Source organism: Exophiala bonariae, assembly GCF_035927105.1.
Source record: "Exophiala bonariae strain CCFEE 5792 chromosome Unknown scaffold_34, whole genome shotgun sequence".
Lineage (NCBI taxonomy): Eukaryota > Fungi > Ascomycota > Eurotiomycetes > Chaetothyriales > Herpotrichiellaceae > Exophiala > Exophiala bonariae.
In genome coordinates, this window is record NW_027042509.1 from 143,411 (window position 1) to 163,758 (window position 20,348).

General features: G+C 50.5%; 6 protein-coding genes across 6 annotated transcripts; 5 read left to right on the plus strand and 1 right to left on the minus strand.

Moving 5' to 3' along the window:
* Positions 1-210: 210 nt before the first annotated feature.
* LTR84_008884 (uncharacterized protein) lies at positions 211-4,920 on the plus strand (the record flags this gene model as incomplete). The annotated part of the gene is made up of 5 exons (XM_064852427.1): positions 211-222; positions 283-417; positions 473-3,554; positions 3,603-4,318; positions 4,366-4,920. The coding sequence occupies 5 exons, from the start codon at positions 211-213 to the stop codon at positions 4,918-4,920; spliced, it is 4,500 nt and encodes a 1,499-aa protein (XP_064701402.1).
* Positions 4,921-5,421: 501 nt separating this feature from the next.
* LTR84_008885 (uncharacterized protein) lies at positions 5,422-6,892 on the plus strand (the record flags this gene model as incomplete). The annotated part of the gene is made up of 3 exons (XM_064852428.1): positions 5,422-5,510; positions 5,639-5,792; positions 5,885-6,892. 3 exons carry the CDS (start codon positions 5,422-5,424, stop codon positions 6,890-6,892), a joined length of 1,251 nt encoding a protein of 416 aa, XP_064701403.1.
* A 247-nt stretch (positions 6,893-7,139) lies between these two features.
* On the plus strand, positions 7,140-9,844 carry LTR84_008886 (uncharacterized protein; the record flags this gene model as incomplete). Its single annotated transcript, XM_064852429.1, has 2 exons — positions 7,140-7,889; positions 7,946-9,844. The coding sequence occupies 2 exons, from the start codon at positions 7,140-7,142 to the stop codon at positions 9,842-9,844; spliced, it is 2,649 nt and encodes an 882-aa protein (XP_064701404.1).
* An 894-nt stretch (positions 9,845-10,738) lies between these two features.
* LTR84_008887 (uncharacterized protein) lies at positions 10,739-13,059 on the plus strand (the record flags this gene model as incomplete). The annotated part of the gene is made up of 4 exons (XM_064852430.1): positions 10,739-11,279; positions 11,334-11,854; positions 11,919-12,004; positions 12,144-13,059. The coding sequence occupies 4 exons, from the start codon at positions 10,739-10,741 to the stop codon at positions 13,057-13,059; spliced, it is 2,064 nt and encodes a 687-aa protein (XP_064701405.1).
* Positions 13,060-13,490: 431 nt separating this feature from the next.
* On the minus strand, positions 13,491-16,018 carry LTR84_008888 (uncharacterized protein; the record flags this gene model as incomplete). Its single annotated transcript, XM_064852431.1, has 2 exons — positions 13,491-15,939; positions 16,014-16,018. 2 exons carry the CDS (start codon positions 16,016-16,018, stop codon positions 13,491-13,493), a joined length of 2,454 nt encoding a protein of 817 aa, XP_064701406.1.
* Positions 16,019-17,553: 1,535 nt separating this feature from the next.
* LTR84_008889 (uncharacterized protein) lies at positions 17,554-19,638 on the plus strand (the record flags this gene model as incomplete). Its single annotated transcript, XM_064852432.1, has 1 exon — positions 17,554-19,638. One exon carries the CDS (start codon positions 17,554-17,556, stop codon positions 19,636-19,638), a length of 2,085 nt encoding a protein of 694 aa, XP_064701407.1.
* Between the last annotated feature and the right edge of the window lie 710 nt (positions 19,639-20,348).

A 20,348-nucleotide genomic window follows, 5' to 3' on the forward strand; every position in this document is an offset into this window, starting at 1 on the left:
TCTTTACTACTTAGCTTCAACTTGAACTCAAAGCCATCGTATCACCACTCCCCGCTGCACAACCATCTTTAACGCTGGCGCAGCTGGACTGCCTCATTCCAGGCTCGACCCAATTGACAGTCACTCTCGCTGCCGCTTGGACGCATTCCGATCCATGGTCTGAGCTCGCAGAGACACATACACAAAGCTATTGTTGGAAACCCAGCAGCCATGGCTTCAGAGGTATGAGTTCGCAGTCTGCCTACCGCTTTTGTTGACATTGACTGACGACGCCACACCCAGGTCCCACCTCTACGTATTCAGAAGGGCAGCAATGGTTCCTCTCCATCCAAGCTGCCCCGAGTAACCAACCGTCCACTGTCCGAGCTTAGCCCTATGGCAATTCGCAGAAATTCCCCGAGTTTTCCTCAAGTCAAGGTGCGTTGTTTGCATCTTCTTCCAATCGTACCACCATCTAACATCACACTTCCAGGGTAAGTTGTTCACCAACCTGGAAACTTCGCCTGCAGGATCATCTCCATTTTCCACTGCCTCCCCTCGCCTTTTCTGGCAGGGACGGGATCCCAACTCCCCTGCCAGAGAATCGAGCAGCGTCTTTGATCCCATCCCACAGTCTCCTAACAAACGATCCTCCATCGAAAACCTCAAGAAAGCTTCACGTGTGAAGAACAGCAGCATGTTTGCTATTGAGCAAAGTGCCAACTATGATCCCTCAAAACCTACCATCCTCGATGGGCGCCCTCAAAGTGTGCACTCCTTAACTCAACAATCGCCCCTCCGTCCGTCAGAGACATTGCGCAAGGAGAACATGGCCCCAGTAAAAACTTCGCCAGCGCAACATACTGCAAAGCCTAGCTATGATGATTCTTCAATCACCTCAAACAAGGTGGTATCTCCGTTGTCACCGAGCAGACTGAACCCCTCACCTGCTAAATCTTCACTATCCAAGAAGACTGGTGCAGATTTCAGGCGCAGCGGCTTTGACCCAGAAACGGGCATATGGGAGGATGAGGACGACATCCAGCACAAGCAACTTCCTGCTGGTCGTGGTTTGCATCGTCATCACAAGAGTGTAACTTTTGACCAAGCACCACCACAGATCAATGAGTACGAGGAACCCACTCCAGCTCCGTCCTCAATCGCCTCAGAGTCTCGTGAAGGAAGTTATGAAGACGAAGATGACGAAGATGAGGATCTCAGCTTTGAGCGTGGATCTTCCATGGATCATGATGACAGCTTTGACGCGTCGCTTGAGGATACCGAAAAGACTCCAGTTGTACTGCCTGAGGATTGGCGATTCATGAGCCCTGAGATTGCAAACACCGACCTCGTGCAAGGCGAGGAAGATGTTTTCGATGATGACTGTGGCAGTCCCGCTCCTACAGCTAAACCCGGGGCTTTAGCCTATCGTCCACACCAGACCAGTGCAGGCTCGGTGGATTCAAACGGTCAGAATCGGCCTCTGCCTCCTCTTCCACCGCCGCCGACTCTTGGCCACAACAATTCCCCATCCAAACGCTTGTCGGGTGCTTTTGAGCGAATGAGTATCGGGCAACGATCATTGCCGACGCCCCCAATGGCAGCTGCAATCTCAAAGGCAGACATCCAGAAAATCGGAACGAGCAGTTCGCTTACGGGTGATGATCGTCTGCGACTCATGGCATTACAGGAACAAGACAGAGAACGTCGAATGAGAAGATTAGGTTCTAAGGAGCCCAACCCTGTACGTGCTGAAAGTGTGGAACAATCCGAGCCCGCTCTGGACGAACCTGGCCCGGCGGTCGTGGATTACGGCGATTCAAGGGAATCCAGGGATTTGACTCCTCAGATTTCTCGAGCTTCGGTCCTTCAAGGGCTTCGTGGAGACCTAAGCCGCGACAGTCGTGAGAGCAGCGATGACACTGGTACTCATATGGCGTCAGCTACAAGATTTGACCCGGATGTCGCAATTCCGTCAATGGAGGATCCCACTCAAATCCATATCCGTGACGCCTATGTCAAAGAGGAAGAGCAAGACGAGCCGGACCTCTACTCGATTCCCGACGCCTACAATCGCCGCGTTGTTTCAGACTCGGAGCACAGTGCCAATCAAGACGATGATGATTTGACCAGTCAGTACTCGCAATATTCACAGCCTTCTGTCGCCGCAATGCCTGCCTCAGCCCCGGTCCTAGAAGACGGTCAGGAAACTCCAAAGGCACAAAGCCCGAAAAGTTTAACAAACTCTCGATTCATGGTATCCGAGCGGGTATCATTGCCTGACTTCACCGATTTTGGAGGAGGAAACGATTTCAACATTGGACTCACTCCTTATTTGAGCCAGAAGGAGGAGAAGCCTATGCCACAGATCCCAGCCGTTTCTTCCACGGCACTACCAGACCTCGCTGCGCTCAGGCAATCAATTCAACGCTCGTATACACCTGATGTTCAGCCGAAGGCGCCACAGAGTCCAGTGATGCATAACTTCAAGCAACCCAGTCCCGGAACACCAGAATCTGTTGTCCGCCATTCGGTTGATGTAAAGACTTTCGCGCGTGGGATGGATGCTAGCGAGACGTCCGAGGTATCCAAATTCGAGTCAGACAGTGACCGATCGATCTCACCCTCGGACAGTGGCTCAGTGATCGTGAATACCAAAGAAGGGTCCCCTGTGTCACCCATTTCTACCGACTTCCCTGATGGCAACCACAATACCGGCAGTGGATTACCTGAACCAGAAATCTCTGGGGCAGCGGAGGATAAACAGCCTGCTCATCTCCAACTTCCACGAAGCGCCGGCCTGAGGGTAAGCAGTCTGGTACCGTTGGAAATAGCACATGAAGAGCTCGACGATGGCCTTGGACTGGGCTTGGAAAAGGAATTCGATCGTGTGGTCGAAGCACAAAAGGTAGAGTTTGAACTCTCATTACAGCGCTTGTACTACCCTTTCAATGGACGCTTCCCTTCAAGTGATTTTGTTGAGGTCAAAGACATGAGAACAGTGCACCCATTGGAAAACATCCCCAATCTCCCCAAACCACGTGGTGCAAGAGCTCTCGCAGAGAGCAGTTATGCAAACCGTGCAAACCGTCCCTACGATCTTGATGAAGATTCATTTGCTAATAGAACCCCACAACGACAGCGAGGCTATCTGATGCGACAGAACACCAAAATTGTTGTTGCAAGCGCGCGTATCTCTCAGGACGAATGTCGTTCTCCAACTCTACCGACAGACGAGGAGTCCAATCCCCTCGCCGCGCAGTCACCGAATGCGAATCTCGTTCAGCCGTCACCGCGCAAGATCAGCCAGCCTACGTGGACTGCTGAACCATGGAATGGTAAGGTGAGGAGAAAGAGCATACGCGTGGGTGGTGAGAAGGCCGTCAGCCACAGAAAACCTATCGGCGGTCCTGTTCCACCACTCCCAGGTCAAGCAAGCAACGTGCAAGAAAGTTTAGACGCTGTGGCAGAAGATGAATTAGGTGAAGAGGACGAGTGGGAAGACGGTGCAGAAAGAGGTCGACTTTTTGTCAAAGTTGTTGGTGTCAAGGATTTGCAGATGCCCTTCCCTCAACGTAAGGACTGTTTCAATACGAAGTTTTAGATTGACTAACCTCTTCTAGATGAGAAAACCTATTTCGCCTTGACGTTAGACAACGGACTTCATTGTGTCACGACTGCTTGGTTGGAGCTTGGACGTAGCGCTCCTATTGGGCAAGAGTTCGAACTCGTCGTTCTCAACGATCTCGAGTTTCAGCTTACGCTACAGATGAAGTTGGAAGAGCCAAAGGTTGAGCGTCCGCAATCACCGTCGAAACCGCCAACCTCTCCGAAGAAGCAGGGTGCATTTGGAAGGTTGTTCGGCTCCCCTAAGAAGAGGAAAGAATCAGAATTGAGAGCGCAGCAGGAAGCTCAATCAGTCCGAAGACCAGTCACACCACCATCCGCCTATGAGCTGGTTCAAGGTCTTGTGGCAAAAGATGGATCTTTCGCCCGTGCCTATGTAGCACTCAGCGAGCATGAAAAGCACACATTTGGGCGACCCTACAATGTGGACATTACATGCTTTAACGAGTGGGCTTTGGAACCAGTCCAAGTGGGCAGCTCCAGAAGCAAGAAGGGAATGCCTCAGCTGCAGAGACGGCCTCCTTATGAGATTGGAAAACTCGAGTTGCAGCTCCTCTATGTGCCAAAGCCTCGGGGTGCAAAGGACGAAGACATGCCCAAGAGCATGAATGGTGCTATTCGTGCACTTCGAGAGGCGGAAGAACGAATGCAGCAACAAGCCAATATCAAAGGATTTGAAGGTTATCTAAGTCAGCAAGGTGGAGACTGTCCGGTAAGAAGTGTGCATGAATCATTTGGAATAACACTAACCATGATTAGTACTGGCGACGGCGCTTTTTCAAACTTGCAGGGCCCAAATTGACAGCATATCACGAAACAACCCTTCAACCACGGGCGACAATCAATCTTGCAAAGGCCAGTAGATTGATTGATGATAAGTCTTCCCTAACTCAAAAGGAGACATCTACCAAGGGCGGTGGTCGCCGCAAGAGTGGATTCGCCGAAGAAGAGGAAGGTTACATGTTCGTGGAAGAGGGGTTCCGAATCCGATTTGCCAATGGAGAAGTAATTGACTTTTATGCCGACTCGCCAGCGGCCAAAGACGAATGGATGCAAGCCCTCGCCCAAGTTGTGGGTAAAGGCGTGCAAAGCTCCTCAGCACCAGCCAAAGGATGGATCGAAATGGTTCTCAGGCGTGAGAAGAAGTCGAAAACTGAAGGCTCGTCCAGTGCGCATCCATCTCGTCCTCATGGGCATCAGCGGACAGAAACATATCATGCTGCAGGCGCACTGAGTCAGCATAATAGTCCAGTCAAGACCAAGACCGATCGTGAGGAGAGACACCGGAAGACCAAGAGTCTGCATGCATTCTAGAAACATTAATGAGCATTTCAACGGGGTTGTTGGGTTATTACGGCATGGGATGATTGAATGGAGGTTGGTTTTGTTCGGGTTTCGGTGCGTGAGACGCCAGCAAAGTGGCCCGGAATGGATATGAGCCACGTCCTATGTTTCTGTGGATCAGGATGAATTTACGCAGCACACGAACGATGGAATAGCAGACGTCGGTAGGAGGGTTGTACTCATACTGCTGGTTATGCTAGAACTCGCGTTAATTCGTGACTGATGTGAATACAAAAGAATTGTTATCAAATCATTGATTAACGTTTCAGAATCTCGAAATGATGGAGATATCGGGGAATTTTAATCGTTGTGGATGTAAATCTTTGAAACAGGAAATTCGTTGCGAATTGACACCTCACTCCACTGCAGCCACCGTTGTCTCTTCCGTACCACAGCATCACCAATCGTTATAGTATCTACCGTGCTTGTGCTTGTGCTATACTTTCCCTTGACTAACTCCATCCTAGTACCATGGGGGTAGTCCGGACGATAGCGCTGGTGATTCTCAGCATTTCCTTCGTGGTCTTCGTTGCGCTCTTTGGCCGGCTTCCAGCCTTCAGGTGAGTCGTCATCCCCAGCCAGCAGGCAGAAATATACGCAATAATGCACTATGTACATCCGGCCACACATTTCTCTTCCAGTTGGGCGAGACCAATTATTTACTTTTTTTTTACTCTTTTCATTGCAGACGAACGCCGATCGCTTTCTTGCATCGCTTACTGTGGCATCACATCCCCAATGGAGTTATTTTCGTCGATCAGAAACTCTCGGGCCGGAGGCTTACGCGCGGCTTGTCGAGGTTGGGCAATTATCTGATGAATGAGGCTCATCCGGTTGTTCTTGTGAGTGTGGTTTCTTCGACCCTTACGTGCTTTCGAGAGGCAGGAATAGTTGTGTTTTGTTGGGATTGTGACTTATTTCTCGGTCGTCCTAGATATTCTTCGTCACCTTGCAGGTCGCGGGAGAACTGCTGTTTATACCGTCGGCGTGGAATCGACTTACGACGCTACAGACAATCACGATCCCGGTGCTCGTGGTCGCGCCTTACTGGTGTCTATATCTGTCGGCAACGACGAGTTCCAACATCACTGCGGGAAACCATCGGAAGGCAATGCTGGCTTATCCTTACGACTACTGCCTCTTCCACCCTGGATACTACTGTAGCACGTGTCGGTTTCCGAAACCAGCGCGGTCGAAGCATTGCTCGCTGTGTAAAGCGTGTGTCCAGAAGCAGGACCACCACTGCATCTGGATCAACAATTGCGTCGGCCGCAACAACTACATCTGGTTCAATCTGCTGCTGCTGACGATTGCGGCATTGCTCGCCTATGCCGCCACGCTGGGCCATACGCTGCTCGACGCACAGTTACAGGAAAGATTGGTGCCGTCGGCGCTCACGAGAGGCAGTTTCACGGCGAAGCGCTGGAGCACACGGCTTACGTGGACGCAGTGGGCGAACATGTGGGCGTGGGCGATTGGCGTGGACTGGCAGATCGGGGCGGTCATGATGCTGTGCATGATGAGCTGTCCACTCGCATTGGGGTTTCTCATCTACCACATCTACCTCATGTGGGCGGGCATGACAACCAATGAGAGTGCCAAGTGGGCGGATTGGAAGGAAGACGTCCAGGATGACATCGTCTGGCGCGCCGAGGTGCAGAGGTTGCGCGAGACATATCCCAGGCTGCCGTCGGACGTGGAGCCTGAAGACCGGCTTGTCCAATGGCCCCAGGATGTTCGGGCCAAGTGGTGGATGGTCAGGACGAGGGATGGTGAGCAGCCGACTTTCAAGAAGACGGGCAGTCAGATCCAGGATGATACTGAGGCTTCTGATGTACCGGATGAGCGATGGATGCGGGTGAGGTCGATGAGGGAAGTGGACAATCTCTACGACCAAGGGTTTTGGACGAATTTTGTTGATGGCATGTTCAATAGAGAATAGGTCTAAGGGAAATAGACTTCATTTCTTCAATAATTTTCTTTTTCCCCTGTGTTCATTCCTCGGGCTGTTCACATCGCGGCGCTGCTCGTTGTTGACTACCCCATTGCACGTGATCACGCGTCATCTTCACTCAAAGTGTAGGTGCGACCTTCAAGTTCCCTCATTATCTTGACCGACAATTCACTCTCCACCACGGCCAACGCTCAACGCCTAGCTCATACTTACAGAGGCTCCAGTATGCTCGCCAATGGCGTCTCGTCCTGCCAAACGGCAGCGCCGGTCAACTCTCGTCCTTTCCGACGACGATGAAGATGTGTGGGAGTTACCCTCCTCCACAAAAACCTCCCCAAAGACCACTCGTCTTCAACGTGAAATCACACTCGATGGCCGAACATCACTGGACGTGTCACCTGCAAAACCCACGAAAGGAAAGGGCATCACTGCTCGACGCACTGCTGCGAAAGCCTCTCCCGCGACTTCCCCCGTCAAGACTAGGAAGAACTCCAAGGCTCCGAAGGAACCTGCGAAGTCCAAGTCTCTCCATACCTTCTTCACAAAAGCTACGGACGAACAACGCTGGAGGAAGAGATCTGAGACTCCAGATGTTACTGCGAATCTTGAGAACGGAGAGTTGGGAGATGCCATTGAAGACGACGATCTTTCAGACGATACTCTGCAAGAACTGGGACTGAGAACCGACAATGCAGTTGCATCATTGGTTAGCGGTCGCAAACCTCCTGTGGCTGCGTTGATGAACCGTCAGAATGGCTTGATTGCCAATCCTTTGCCTTCGAGTCAAAGATTTGTCAAGGCCACCGCGACGAAGGATATTGTCAAGATCAAGATGGAGGACCAGGAGAATACCATTGTTGAAAACCATCGACCTTGGGGAGATCGATACGGTCCGTGCAACCTGGAAGAGCTGGTTGTGCATAAGAAGAAGGTTGCGGATGTTCAGGGTTGGCTACAGGGCAAAATCGCTGGACGCCACAATCAGGTGAGTGAATCTATATTTCATGATTTTCCCATGATGTTCTTGCTAACAATGTCCAGAAATTACTAGTCCTTAAAGGCCCTGCTGGAAGTGGCAAGACGACGACTGTTTCCCTGCTAGCCAAATCTATGGGTCTAGATTTAATCTCCTGGCACAACCCTGTGATTGCAGATTCGGGCCCCACCAACTCGATAGCACTTCAGTTCGACGAATTTCTGAACCGAGGCGGTCAATTCGGCGGTCTCACTTTCGAAGGCAAAGATCATGGTAGTTCGTCATCAGGCCGCGTTCTCCTGATCGAAGAGTTCCCGGCGACTATCACAAGGAGTTCCAGTACCTTGCAGTCGTTCAGATCAGTTCTCTCACGATATCTTGCACGGGTCAATCATTCTCATTCGATCCCAATGGGTGGTCAACAAGCTTCAAGCGACATGTCTCCGCCTGTGGTCATCATCATTTCAGAAACTCTGCTCTCATCGTCTACTGCACTGAGTGATAGCTTTACCGCTCATAGGCTGCTTGGACCTGAGATCTTGAACAATGCCTACGTTACTGCCATGGATTTTAATCCGGTAGCTCCCACTTTCGTGACCAAGGCTTTAGATCTGGTGGTGAAGAAAGAAGCGCGCGATTCTGGTAGACGACGAATGCCGGGCCCGGCAATCATGCAGCGTCTTGCAGAAATGAGTGATGTGAGAAGTGCTGTCAATGCTTTGGAGTTCCTATGCGTGAGGTCCGGTGATGGCTCAGAATGGTCGGGGACAATAGCAGCCAAAGCGAAAAAACCATCAAAGGACAAAGTAGGTGTTCAATTGACTGATATGGAGAAGAATTCCCTTGAATTGGTCAGCCACAGAGAAACAACACTCGACATGTTTCATGCGACGGGAAAGATCGTTTATAATAAACGAGAAGACCCTCGTATGCAGGATACCAGAGCTGAGCCTCCACCGAAACCACCGGACCATTTGATGCACCTTTATTCACCAAAGGCTTCAGTGGTGGACATCGAAGTTCTTTTGAACGAAACAGGTACAGATATTCAGACATTCATTTCGACATTACATGAAAATTACATCCTCTCATGCAATGGTGGCACTTTCGAAGAAGTTTTCGATGGATGTTCCGACAGCTTATCAATCAGCGATGTACTCAATCCAGATTCTCGCCCATATCGACGGACTAACAACAGTCTCAATACAGGTATTGCTCAAGCAAACTTCCAAGCAGGAAGCTCCGATACCTTGAGACAGGATGAGATCAGCTTCCACGCTGCGACGCGTGGGTTATTGTTCAATCTGCCATATCCTGTCAATCGAGCAAACGTCCCAGGAGGCAAAAGGGGCGATAATTTCAAAATGTTCTATCCGCAAAGTCTGAGATTGTGGAAACCCACGGAAGAGATAGAGAGTCTGATCGAGATGTTTGCGCATGGTGCGGATGTCAATCACATGGAATCAAGGAAGATGGGCTCCGTCATTCCTGGTTTTGATGGCGGTGTGGCTAGTTGGCAGTCACGAACATTCATGGCATCTAATCGGGAAATGCACAACGATGAAGACGACCGTCAGGATGACAACGGCGAAACATCTTATCAACAAATGCGCTATAATAAAGATGTCCTCACCCTCGAATTCCTTCCCTACTTGACACGCATCAGATCGTCAAGAAGAGAAGACACCAAGCTCCTCGATCGGATCACGCATTTCAAACCAAATGCCTACCTCCCAAATCTGGCCGAAAGTGAAGAAAGCTTCGACAGCGAATTAGACGCCAAGGACGTGCTGTTACAGCCGAAGAAGCCTGGGTCTATGCTTTCCTCACCCTCTAGGAGAGGCACGACCGGCTCGTCCATCAGGCCTGGCACTGCTGCTAGTAGCACCTCAACTGCTGGAGCTGTTCCTGCGCCGCCGATTGAGAAATTGTATCTCGATGACGATGATATTGTGGATGACTGAGGCTGATGGCAGATGTGATGGAAGTGATGTAGCTGGCACTATGGAGCACCGCTCTATTTTCATTTCCATGGAGTGTTCTGTCTCAGATAGGACAGCCTAGCATTGTCGAGGCGTCTCGGTCCGGATGTGCTGCGCGTTTGTGTTCAAAGAGCGACTTAACGTTGAGCCAAGAAAGAAAACAATGATGGCTATATTAGTTACATAAGGACATGCATACATACCTCGGTAGACATGAATACCAAAGCTTCTCTATCTGTGTTTAAGAGGATGACGCCTTTTAGCTGTCTGAGGGAGAGAAGATCATTCTACTCATGTTGAAAAATTATTGACAACCTATTTCTGGCCTAGCACGCCTGCTGGCTTTTAGGGTCCTTGAATAACTGAGGCACTTCAAGTACCCGTGTATTCGAAGACTTGAACGCCTTGGATGTGACGGACTTTTTGGTCGACTTTCTCGTTCCAACTTGGAACATCTTAATTCACTCATGACAAAATGTGAAACATGTCAACGAATCGAAATTCTTTCCCCTTAGAGCGAGTTCGCCTATCCTACGCTTTGTAAAACTATCCTTCGGTAGGGGAATCAAAAAAGAATTCTCGGATTCTGATGCCTCTATTGCATCGATGAGGATAGCGTGGACTGGTAAGGAGTAAAAGAGTGAACCTGTTTCTCTCATGTGCTCTGGTTCGAGGGACATGGACACGCTCAGCAGCATTGACTTGTGCGCTGGCGCATTCCTATTCGCCAGAAACAGGCTACAAACATGCTCGGTTGCCTGATCAGACGCTCAGCCTGATGGAGTCGCTGGCCATTTACCGCACCTCATGAAAATCATCTCAACTCGATGTTGGGCCGCAGGAGCCTGACTTTCAGCATCAGAGTCCCTTCAAGCCATGGCAGATCCCCTGTCGATTGCAGCGAGTGCCGTTGCACTGACCAAATTAAGCCAAACTTGCGTGACACGACTACTGCACCTGATCAAACGCATGCAGACGGCGCCGGCCGACATCAAGGCTTTGTCGAACGAAGTGGCAGATCTCAATGTCTTCTTTGATGCCGTCCAAGTGCTGAGCCAGAACGTAGACGCTGATAGTGGTCAACAATTTAGGTTTCTTGCAACCGTTCCTCTGCTGCTCGAGCGAGCCAGGGCAGCCTTGTCGGAGCTGGAGGGATTATTGGAGGAGTTTACTTCGTATCCGAATGGCGCAAGAGCGAGATTGCAATGGATACGGCGGGGAGATACATTGCTGAGCCTCCGCAAAAGGTTCAAACAGATCAAAACGGAGCTGAACGGGGTGTTGACGTTGTCCACCGCAGCTGCCACGTACGTCCACGGTTCTCGTCTCTCCTTCTTACCCCTTTTGCCGTTGAGTGTCAGTTGGCCAACTCTTAGAAACAGTGCTCGAATTCCCAAAATTGAAATCCTGTTGGAAGGTAATGTAGCAAGTGGAGAGCTGGCGAAAAGTTTACTTCTAACTCAATTCCCAGATTTACACAATGCGCTCAACCTCGACGACAGGGCGGCGGGCACATCACAGAGCGTCGAGAGATTCTCTCCAGAGACTACCATTTTCATTCCAGTCAGCCGCAGTCGCCATTGCAAAGTCGTGTGTAACTGTCTCTGTCACTCTGCTGGAACGCATCGGACGCCTCCTTTCCTCAAGCGATTTATCGGTACGCTGTTCCTGGGCTACACCGGGTCGCCATTGTTTTCCGCTCAGTGCAACGTCAAGACTTGTCAGAACCCCCTCCAAGGATCCCTCGACATCATCTACTGCTTCCCGTTGTGGTATTGTCAACGAGCACTGAACATTTCAGTCTCGTCGTCGGTCTCGCTCGGCACCACGATCCGGTTTCACGTCAAGCGAAGAATCCCTTGGGGCGGAGGCCAGGATACTTTGTTGCGATTTGCACTAACGGGGAATATCGATGGCGCGAAATTGTTGATCGCAAGTCGAAATGCTTTGCTGACTGACGTCGACCCTAACCACGGACGTACAGCCTTACATGTAAGTACAGAATTAGTCAGTGACTAAATTGATTTTCTCTTCGGCTGACAAAAGCCTCGCAAAGTACGCCGTGCTTCGTAACAAAGTTGAAGTGTGTGAGCTCCTTCTCCTGGAGGGAGCCGATCCTCAACTACAAGATGATAGTGGCATGTAAGTATCAAGTCATTGCAACTAGATCCACCATGTTGATTTGCAACATCTTCAAAAAGAGAAGTGAAGCAGATAGACATCTCAACACAATGCATATTTCGAGGCCCAGCTAACATCATTCGGTGTTGGGGAAAAACAGATCTGCCTCGCAAAAAGCCTGGGAGCAGATCCTCTGCCAAAGAGGAAGCACAGCGGAAATCGAGGGGCTGAAGCGCCTGTTTCCCGGAAGCGAAGAGCTAGAAAACTACGGGTTCTCGTACATCCACAATGTCGTTCTGGACATTCTCCCCGCGAAGCTGGAAGCCGAGTTGCAGAACGTGCTCTACCGCAACCAAGTGCACGCAGTGGACCGCCTGAAGCGGACGGCCCTGCACTGGGCTGCAACCAGGGGCGATGAGCAGGCGGTGCGACATCTGGTGGAAGCCGGGTCGGACGTCAATGCTCGCGACGAATTCAACAGCACGGCGCTGACGCTGGCCGCGTCGACGGGCTCGGTGCGGATCCTGGAACTCCTGCTCCTGCACGGAGCCGACGTCCACGCCAGGACCTCGATCGGCAGCCAGGCCATGCACCACGCCTGTCGACACCAGAGCCTCGTGGCGCCCGTCGAGATCCTCTTGCAGGCCGGCGCGTCTCTGGACAGCACCAACAAGAACGGCCACTCGCCGCTGTGCGGCGCCGCCATCTCCAACCGCCATGACATCGGCGCGTTCCTCCTCGCCCGAGGCGTCGACATGCACGTCCGCAGCCTGCACGGCGACACGCCGCTCTTTGAGACCATCTTCCACAACAGCCATGAATTCCTGCAGCTGCTTCTGGCGCAGGGCGCCGACCACGGCGCCGTCAACAACGCAGGATCGACCGTTCTTCACGCGGCTGCGCTGGAGGCCGATACGCGGACCGTGGAAATCCTGCGCGCGGCGGGAATCCAGTGGACCCTTCAGTCTTCCCGTCGAGATCGAAGTGGCGCCACCGCCCTCGAGATTGCCCGCCGTCGAGTCAAACCTCCCCTGGGATTTCTGGACGCTTTTGAGCAGATCTTGGATCCTGTCTGATACGATTGGCTGTGACGCAATCACCATCTTAGAGACTGTCAGGACTGAAAAGGTCAAACGGGCGATTTTCGGTCTACTCAAATGCCAATAGCCCGTCGAGAAACACCAGAGTCGACATGGGCTAGCGGGGACGAGAGACAACCAAGGTGGTAGGTGAAGATAGCGAGACCGGGCAAGGCTGAATTTAATTTTGATGGCCATGGCAATCTTGGATATTTCTGAGGTCTTTCAAAACCGCAGATCACTATATCATTTTGCTACTGTCGAGATACTATTCTGCGTCGTATTGGCAGATTGTTGCCCCAGGTCTTGGTGATGCCTTCCATGCAGGAACCTCTACTTGATAACCAGCACATGTTTTGGCCATTTCCCATGTACCCAGCCAGTCCTAATTATGCACCTCTGCAACGAGATCATCCCAGCATGAGTGTTCATAGCTCAGTAGGTATCGTTTCCGGTTGCACAAACCACCCATCCTCCCTGATGCGAAAGAAAAAACTGACTGCAGTTGCGGCAAATAAACCAGCACACAGACCTGAAGTGCCCCACTTGTCATAATAGCGACTGATGCTTGCCCTCCGTTTCCTAATCATCTGGACTCTCAACCAATATATCACTACACTATAGATCAGGGCGGCACATGCAACGATCGTAAAGCCCCAAGCCGAGTACAAAGAGACACTGTCACCGAAATTGAGCAAGGTTGCTGCGATTGAACCAAGGATGATGCTGAACTCGAGCCAACTGAGGAAGGTGCGCTCCGCGGCGAAGTAGACTTTAGGTTCAACACGGACGGGAACGTGGATACGCTTTCCCTTGGGTGCTTTGAACCTTTTGACTGTGGCAATTGGACCACCTTGTGGATTGACGCCCCCAATACTTCCGTTTTGGGGGAGACGGGTGGTTGTTGGGAGTGAGATCTTGTGTAGAGCATTGAAGAACACCTCTGTACCCTGTTGGACATGATGTTTCAGTACGAGAGGGTAGAATTTCCATGAGCCAGATCGTCGAGCCTCCTCGAGCTCGTCAGTAGATCTGTCATCATCATCGTCTGAATCGTAGATGTATTCATCATCCGCCAGTGGCAAGGCGGAAACGCGTTCTTCCTCATCCAATGAATTTCTGGCTGCAGCCTGCTGATCACGCTCGTCATCCCGTTGTTGAGCGCGACTATGCTCGTCCAAGGCGCGTCGAGCAGCATTCAATCTTCGAGTGGCTTCATCACCACCCCCACCCTCATTCGATCCGTTTGCATGTGGGGTTGTCCTGCCCGTTGATTGACCGCCTTCCAACTCTTCTTCATCATCGTCATCCGAGTCGTCGACATCACTAGTGGAGTAGCTTGCTGTGTTGGCAGGTCTCTCGATACCGAAACGATGAGTAATGGGTTTCCGAATATCCACATCCATCTGGGGCATCCAGAAAGGAAGAAGGTCTATCCTTCTAGGGAACATGGTGGCAGTGCCGTGGATGAACTTTGAAAACTTGGGAACTGCTTCGACCAAATGGCTGGCAGTTAGGTCACGGACCCATTGAGGGGGTTCTTGGCCGGCCTGTGTTTGTAGCTTGACCTCGAGTACAGCGTATGGAAAGAGTTCGACATCCTCGGGAGGTAGTTGCGAAAAGGGCCAATCAATCCCGATATCCATGCGTCTCCAGTTGTCTCCGGCTCTCTTTCTGCCGTCCAGGTTATCTTCTCGAGTCATGGTCAATTCAGTATCGAGAGAGATACGGACGCGAGCATCACCCGGAAGCTGAAAGGCAGTTCTGTGGTAGAATGATCTGGTGACAGGTACCAATCTGCGAGTGATGACTCGATACTGGATCTCTCGAGCGAGTTGTTCGAGATCCTCGATTTCCTTGATGCTTTTCTTTCCTTCCTTTCGCATTTTGGCAAAGGCTTCCTCGACGGTAAATTTACCAGTCATGAAAGCATTGACATTCTTTTCTTTGAGGGTGAATCTTGCTTTGACAGACTTCTCACCCGTCCAATCTTCACGGTGAGTCTTCCTCTCCACGAAAATAGTCTCATTTTCCATGCCTCCATACCAACGTAGACGGATTGCCTCGGCACCTTCGGTCTTCTTCAGACGACCCTCATACAATTCCCAAGTGTCTGTGTTGTCATAGTATATGGAGGAAATGGCCGAATCCTTCTCTTCAAACTCCTTACTAGCGTTAAAAACCAAGACGGGTAAATGCTTGAGAATGATGAGCTTCAACTCGGTGATGTTGTCTGGATGGACCCAGTATTTTGTGGTTTGGCGCACAAAGTTTTGTTGACCACCTCCGGCCGCACTGTCGCCTTTGACGGGGTTGCCTCGGGTACGGACCAGATCGTAGAGCTTGGAGAGAGTGACGATGAATGCGTCGTAGTTATCTTGGAAGAAGGGTTTGGCTTTCAGTCTGGTAGCAAAAGAGGGACGTAGGTAGACATTTGTCTGCTTGTCATGCTTCTTGACGATTTTCTGGAAGCCAGTATAATTCAGCTGAGTATACCTTGCCAAATCATGAACATCGGCGATAATATCGCTCAGATCGATCTCCAAAAGCTCAAAGTCGGACTCGAGGTCATCGTCGGTTTCCGCATCTCTATTGTTTTGTTGAGCCTGGCGCTGGACGACCTGTGTGACCTCTGCCTCACTCGCCCTTATGCGAGAGACTATTTCCTGGCTCTTGAGTTTCTGGAAGGTGAAAACCTTGTCTAGTTCGGCCTCGAGTTGGTGAATGAAGGCGGCTTCATCGTCGTCTGTCCATGGTTCTCGCTCGCCGCTCTTGCCCGAGATGTAGGGCTTTTTTAGGGCATCTTTCAGTTCATCGTAGGATATGTAGTGCCAGTAGTAGTCCTTGATAAGGGACTGGCGAAGTTGTTGACCGAATCTGCGAGGGAAGCAAGAGACCTTGTAAGTAAGGCACCATATGAAGAGTGGGGGATTGTTTTGGTGGAAACGCACTTCATATTGGTGGAAATCGAGTCCGCAATCACAGCATAGCGCGGGTATGCTCGGACGGGCAGGACTTTGGCAGTTCAATGCCACTGGGGAGCTTCAAGAAGGATCACTGTGTTTTAAAAGAAAATACAATGTGTAGGATGTAAAATGAAAAGCCAGAAAAATGAATAACAGTCAGGGTTCAAATTCGTCGAGCTTTGAGCTCATTCCAGTTGGCAGATGCGAGTGCTGCTCTGCTCTTGCTGATAGAGTGTGCTCGTAACTGGGCAGTCGCTCCTGCCCCCCAGCGCCCTCGATTTTTTTGGACTGCTCTTTCCTTGTTGACGATTCATGTCCAATGGGAGCGGTTACTGGGGAACGTGCGCGTGCTCGATATCGTTAGACTCTTGTTAATTGCTCCCTAACAAACTTTAACTGGTGGCACCTGGAAAGTAGCGATGACTAGTAACTGATTGCTGGTTAGTCGATTACTCAGGTACCGAGGGAACCTCTGTGGGCACTGTGGGCACCTCCATTCAGTAACAATAAGAACTTGCAAGTACGGACATGTCAAACATTACCTTGTTCTTTCTTTTTATTCTGTTAATACTACCTACGTATGATTTTGCAGTCATTTGTCAATATCAATGATTTGATGGCAGCGGCCGAGGCCTCTCCCAGGTCGCGTGTGGGGATATCACACCAAAACCTTTAACTGGAAATCACCCCGCTTTTCGCCTGGACATTACATCCTTCCACTGGCACTCACTCATCTCTTCTTTATCCCGGGTCTCGTAAAGTACATACCCATGCCAGGACAGTGCTTGCAGGTGTCTTGTAGAGTCCAATGGGGCCGAGTGCTCATATACACCTCCACACAGGCATTGGTGGTGGTGTGATGGAAATGGACAATCCTCTTGGGATGATACTTTAGGTGCTTGGGTCCGCCATACTGAAGCTCTTATGGGTTGATACATACCCAGGCAGGTACCCAAGTTACAGGTAAGTACCTAGGTTGGTACCTACTTAAGAGGTATCTTTGGTGAGGCTGATTCCGTGGTCATTTCTCTGGCTTGGACGGATAATAAGCAACGTCTTCTCCGATTCCCCGCTTCCACCTCCATCTCAACCTGGAACCACATACACATTATCACATAGGGCGATCCCAAATTGACCTATTACTATCCTCTCCAATGTGAAGTGGTACTGTCACATTATCATCGTCAAATATTAGTCACAGACACCCGCATGCGAAATCTTCAGCATCACTCAGTCCCGTTCTCGGCTTATTACAGGCCATCGTTGTCCTCACCAGGCAACCGCACTAACCTCAAGGCAGCCTGCTACTAACCACTGGCACTACTACGAGTACAGCCCACGTCTATCCCTTACATTCAAGTTCTGTCACCCACCAGACCAGAGAAGGCTGTGCCTCATTATCATTGCCATGCACTCGCCACTTTCGAGTCCTGCCTCTTGAATTCAACAAAAAACTCATCTCATTCCCTTCCCATCTCCATCAACATTGGATGTCCCGTTGACCGCTTCGAACCCTGCAATTGCAATGACTTCATCCAATCCTCACGCTCCAGATCACATTCCAGATCGCCCACCACCTGAACTACCAAACGAGATATTCCTTCAAATCATTCAGAGATGTCCTCGCCCAACTTTGAAGAATGTGCGCCTGACTTCCAAGAATCTGGCCCAAATGGCTGAACCGTACCTTTGGAGCCAAGTGGTCATCGTCCCCAACGAGAGTTGCGTTCTCGGCTTCAGCGAGGGCTTGAAGCACTCAAAAGTCACTCGACATGTCACGAAACTAGTCTACGATGCTCGTTTCGGCGGTTTTTCCACCCATCTCAAATCCTACCCACCCGATCCTGGTTTGATCGGCGTCGACGAGGATAAGGCTCAGATCGAGGCTGTACTCGATCGTGTATCTCAGGGTCGCTTCAATGCCTACGATGACATGTCTTTCGAAGTCGTCATGTTATCCAAGGTTTTGAGACTTCTTCCCAATCTGCAAGAGATCCGAGTTCGTGACTACGACGAGGCCTCAAATGCCACGATTACAAAGGTCCCCCAGTTCTATCGGAAGCTATGTAGACTATCCAAAGTGGATCCCGACACCGTCGATTTCGCAAAGATGAATGGTGGCAGTGGTCGTTCCTATACCAAGGGTATCATGACGGCTGTCTTTTCCACTGATTTACACATTCAGAGCTTCAAGTCCAAAAATCTCGATGCTCGTTGCTTCTTTGGCCAAGGCAATGCTTCGATGAAGTCTTCTGGCGCCAACCAACAACTTCGCATATTCCAGGCTGTCGTGCGTCATCTTCGTGTCCTTGACCTCTCTTTCAGAAATGGAACCCTCATGTCCACGGCGAGCCACATCGAGTGTCTCCAAATCATTTTGAAGTCATGTAGAAAGCTCAAGGAATTAACCCTATCCTTGACCGACTACACCACCACCCGCTATCAGTATCCCGACGATGAGCTCACCTCTGAGTTGTCCATCCTACTGGAAAGTTCCACCGGCTCTTGGATGGCTCAACCATTACTTCCCCGATTGGAAAGTCTCAAAATCGATGCTTGTATCTGTCACTCGGAAGACCTTATTCATTTCCTCAAGATCCATGCTACGACGTTACGGAAACTAGAGATGTCCGATATTACCCTTCTGGGAGGCGACGACCGTCGAGAGTGCTGGGTTTCATTGATCAAATATTTCAAGACTCATTTAAACTTATCACATGTGTCGTTCAACGGTTGGCTCACAAACGGCGGACGTCAACATTGGTTCGTGGCCAAAGACAACATCTGCGAGGATCGCCTCAAAGCCAAGGTCGAGAAATACATCACCGATAAGCGAATCTCAGTCTGTCCACTTGAACCACTTGCGATCCAGGTCAACCAGAGTGATGTCGTGAAACCGGCCAATGGTAAAGAATGGGAAGGAGACATCACATGGACGATGGTCTACAGCAGCCGGTTTGGAGGCGACCCAATGGACTGGCAATTGACTGTTCCTGTCTTTGGAGCCCCGTCCACTGGCGATTCCGACCCGTCAACAGCAGACGAGGACGACATCCATTCAGTGAGCAGTGAACTCTCACCCGAGACTTGGAACGAAGATGCTTCTGGACCATTGCCTAGCACGGAGATAGATATGGCCGAGCTGCTTGGAAAAGTAATTCCAAAGGTGAAGAATGGAGTCCCTCTCGCGGATGCTTTTGCAGAGATTGGAGTAAAATGGCACCCCCACTTGGCCGCGGCTGTGTCCAAATATCTGAAGAAAAAGCAATCATTCGACGCTTGGGACGGTTGGGCTCCTTCACCCCCTACTAACACCATGAACAACGACCATTTCAACCTCTCCTTCGATATACTTGATCCGGGGCCAGCGGAGGTAGTCTCTGTCGTGGATGCCGCCCTCGAATTCGACACGAACGAGCCCCCTGGGGCGGCGAGCATGTTCAAATACTTGAAGAAGAAGAAGAAGAAATCATCATATACCTACGCGCAAAGCCTTCCGCCATCGGGCCCGCCCGCAGCTCCAGCGACTGCATGGAGCTTTCCTCTTGTCGAGCCACCGAAGTTCGTTCCTGTCGAGTCTCAGCAGCCAAAATTTCCGCCCATCATTTAGTGGCTGTTGAAAAAAATTCAGATCACTCTCTTCATTCCGAATGGCGGGAGTACTTAGGTGCCTGAAATCCTCAACAACAAACTCGTCACACCGGCATCAGCACTTTAGAGGAGCAAGAGTACTCTCAACCCAGGACATCGCCCGATCAGCAACTTACGCTTTGGGTGGAGAATGTGAGCCGGTTGACCAGACGCCAAAAAAGGGATTGCCTGATGATCAGCGATCCAGAGTGCAGTTTCAAAAGAATCAACCAGGCCTTCATGAAGGAAGCACGAAGTCACCACGCAATAAGCAAATTGTCACGAGTATACGGACCATGTTGATTCCCAAGATCAACATGAGAATGTGAGGATATATCATGAGCAAAACAAAATGAGATACCATCTTGATGGAAACACATCAACCAAAGAATCGAATTTCAGCAAGCGACAGGGCAGTGTGTTTGGAGTTCAGGGGGAAAAGACGTTTTTTACATACAAGCAAGGCAGAGGAGCGACCATCACGAAATTGTACAAATCGGGGGGAAATGGAAAATGAATCAGACACTTGGGCGTGTGTGGGCGTATTATAATTTCTTCAAATCCAGTAGGCTGCTTAAGCTCATGGCAAGAATCATGGAGAATGTGAATTCTGCGGCTTTGGATGATACTGTTCTCGTTTCTTTTTTTCTCTTTAATGTTTAATCGGTCGTCTTCCTTCTTTACTCGAGG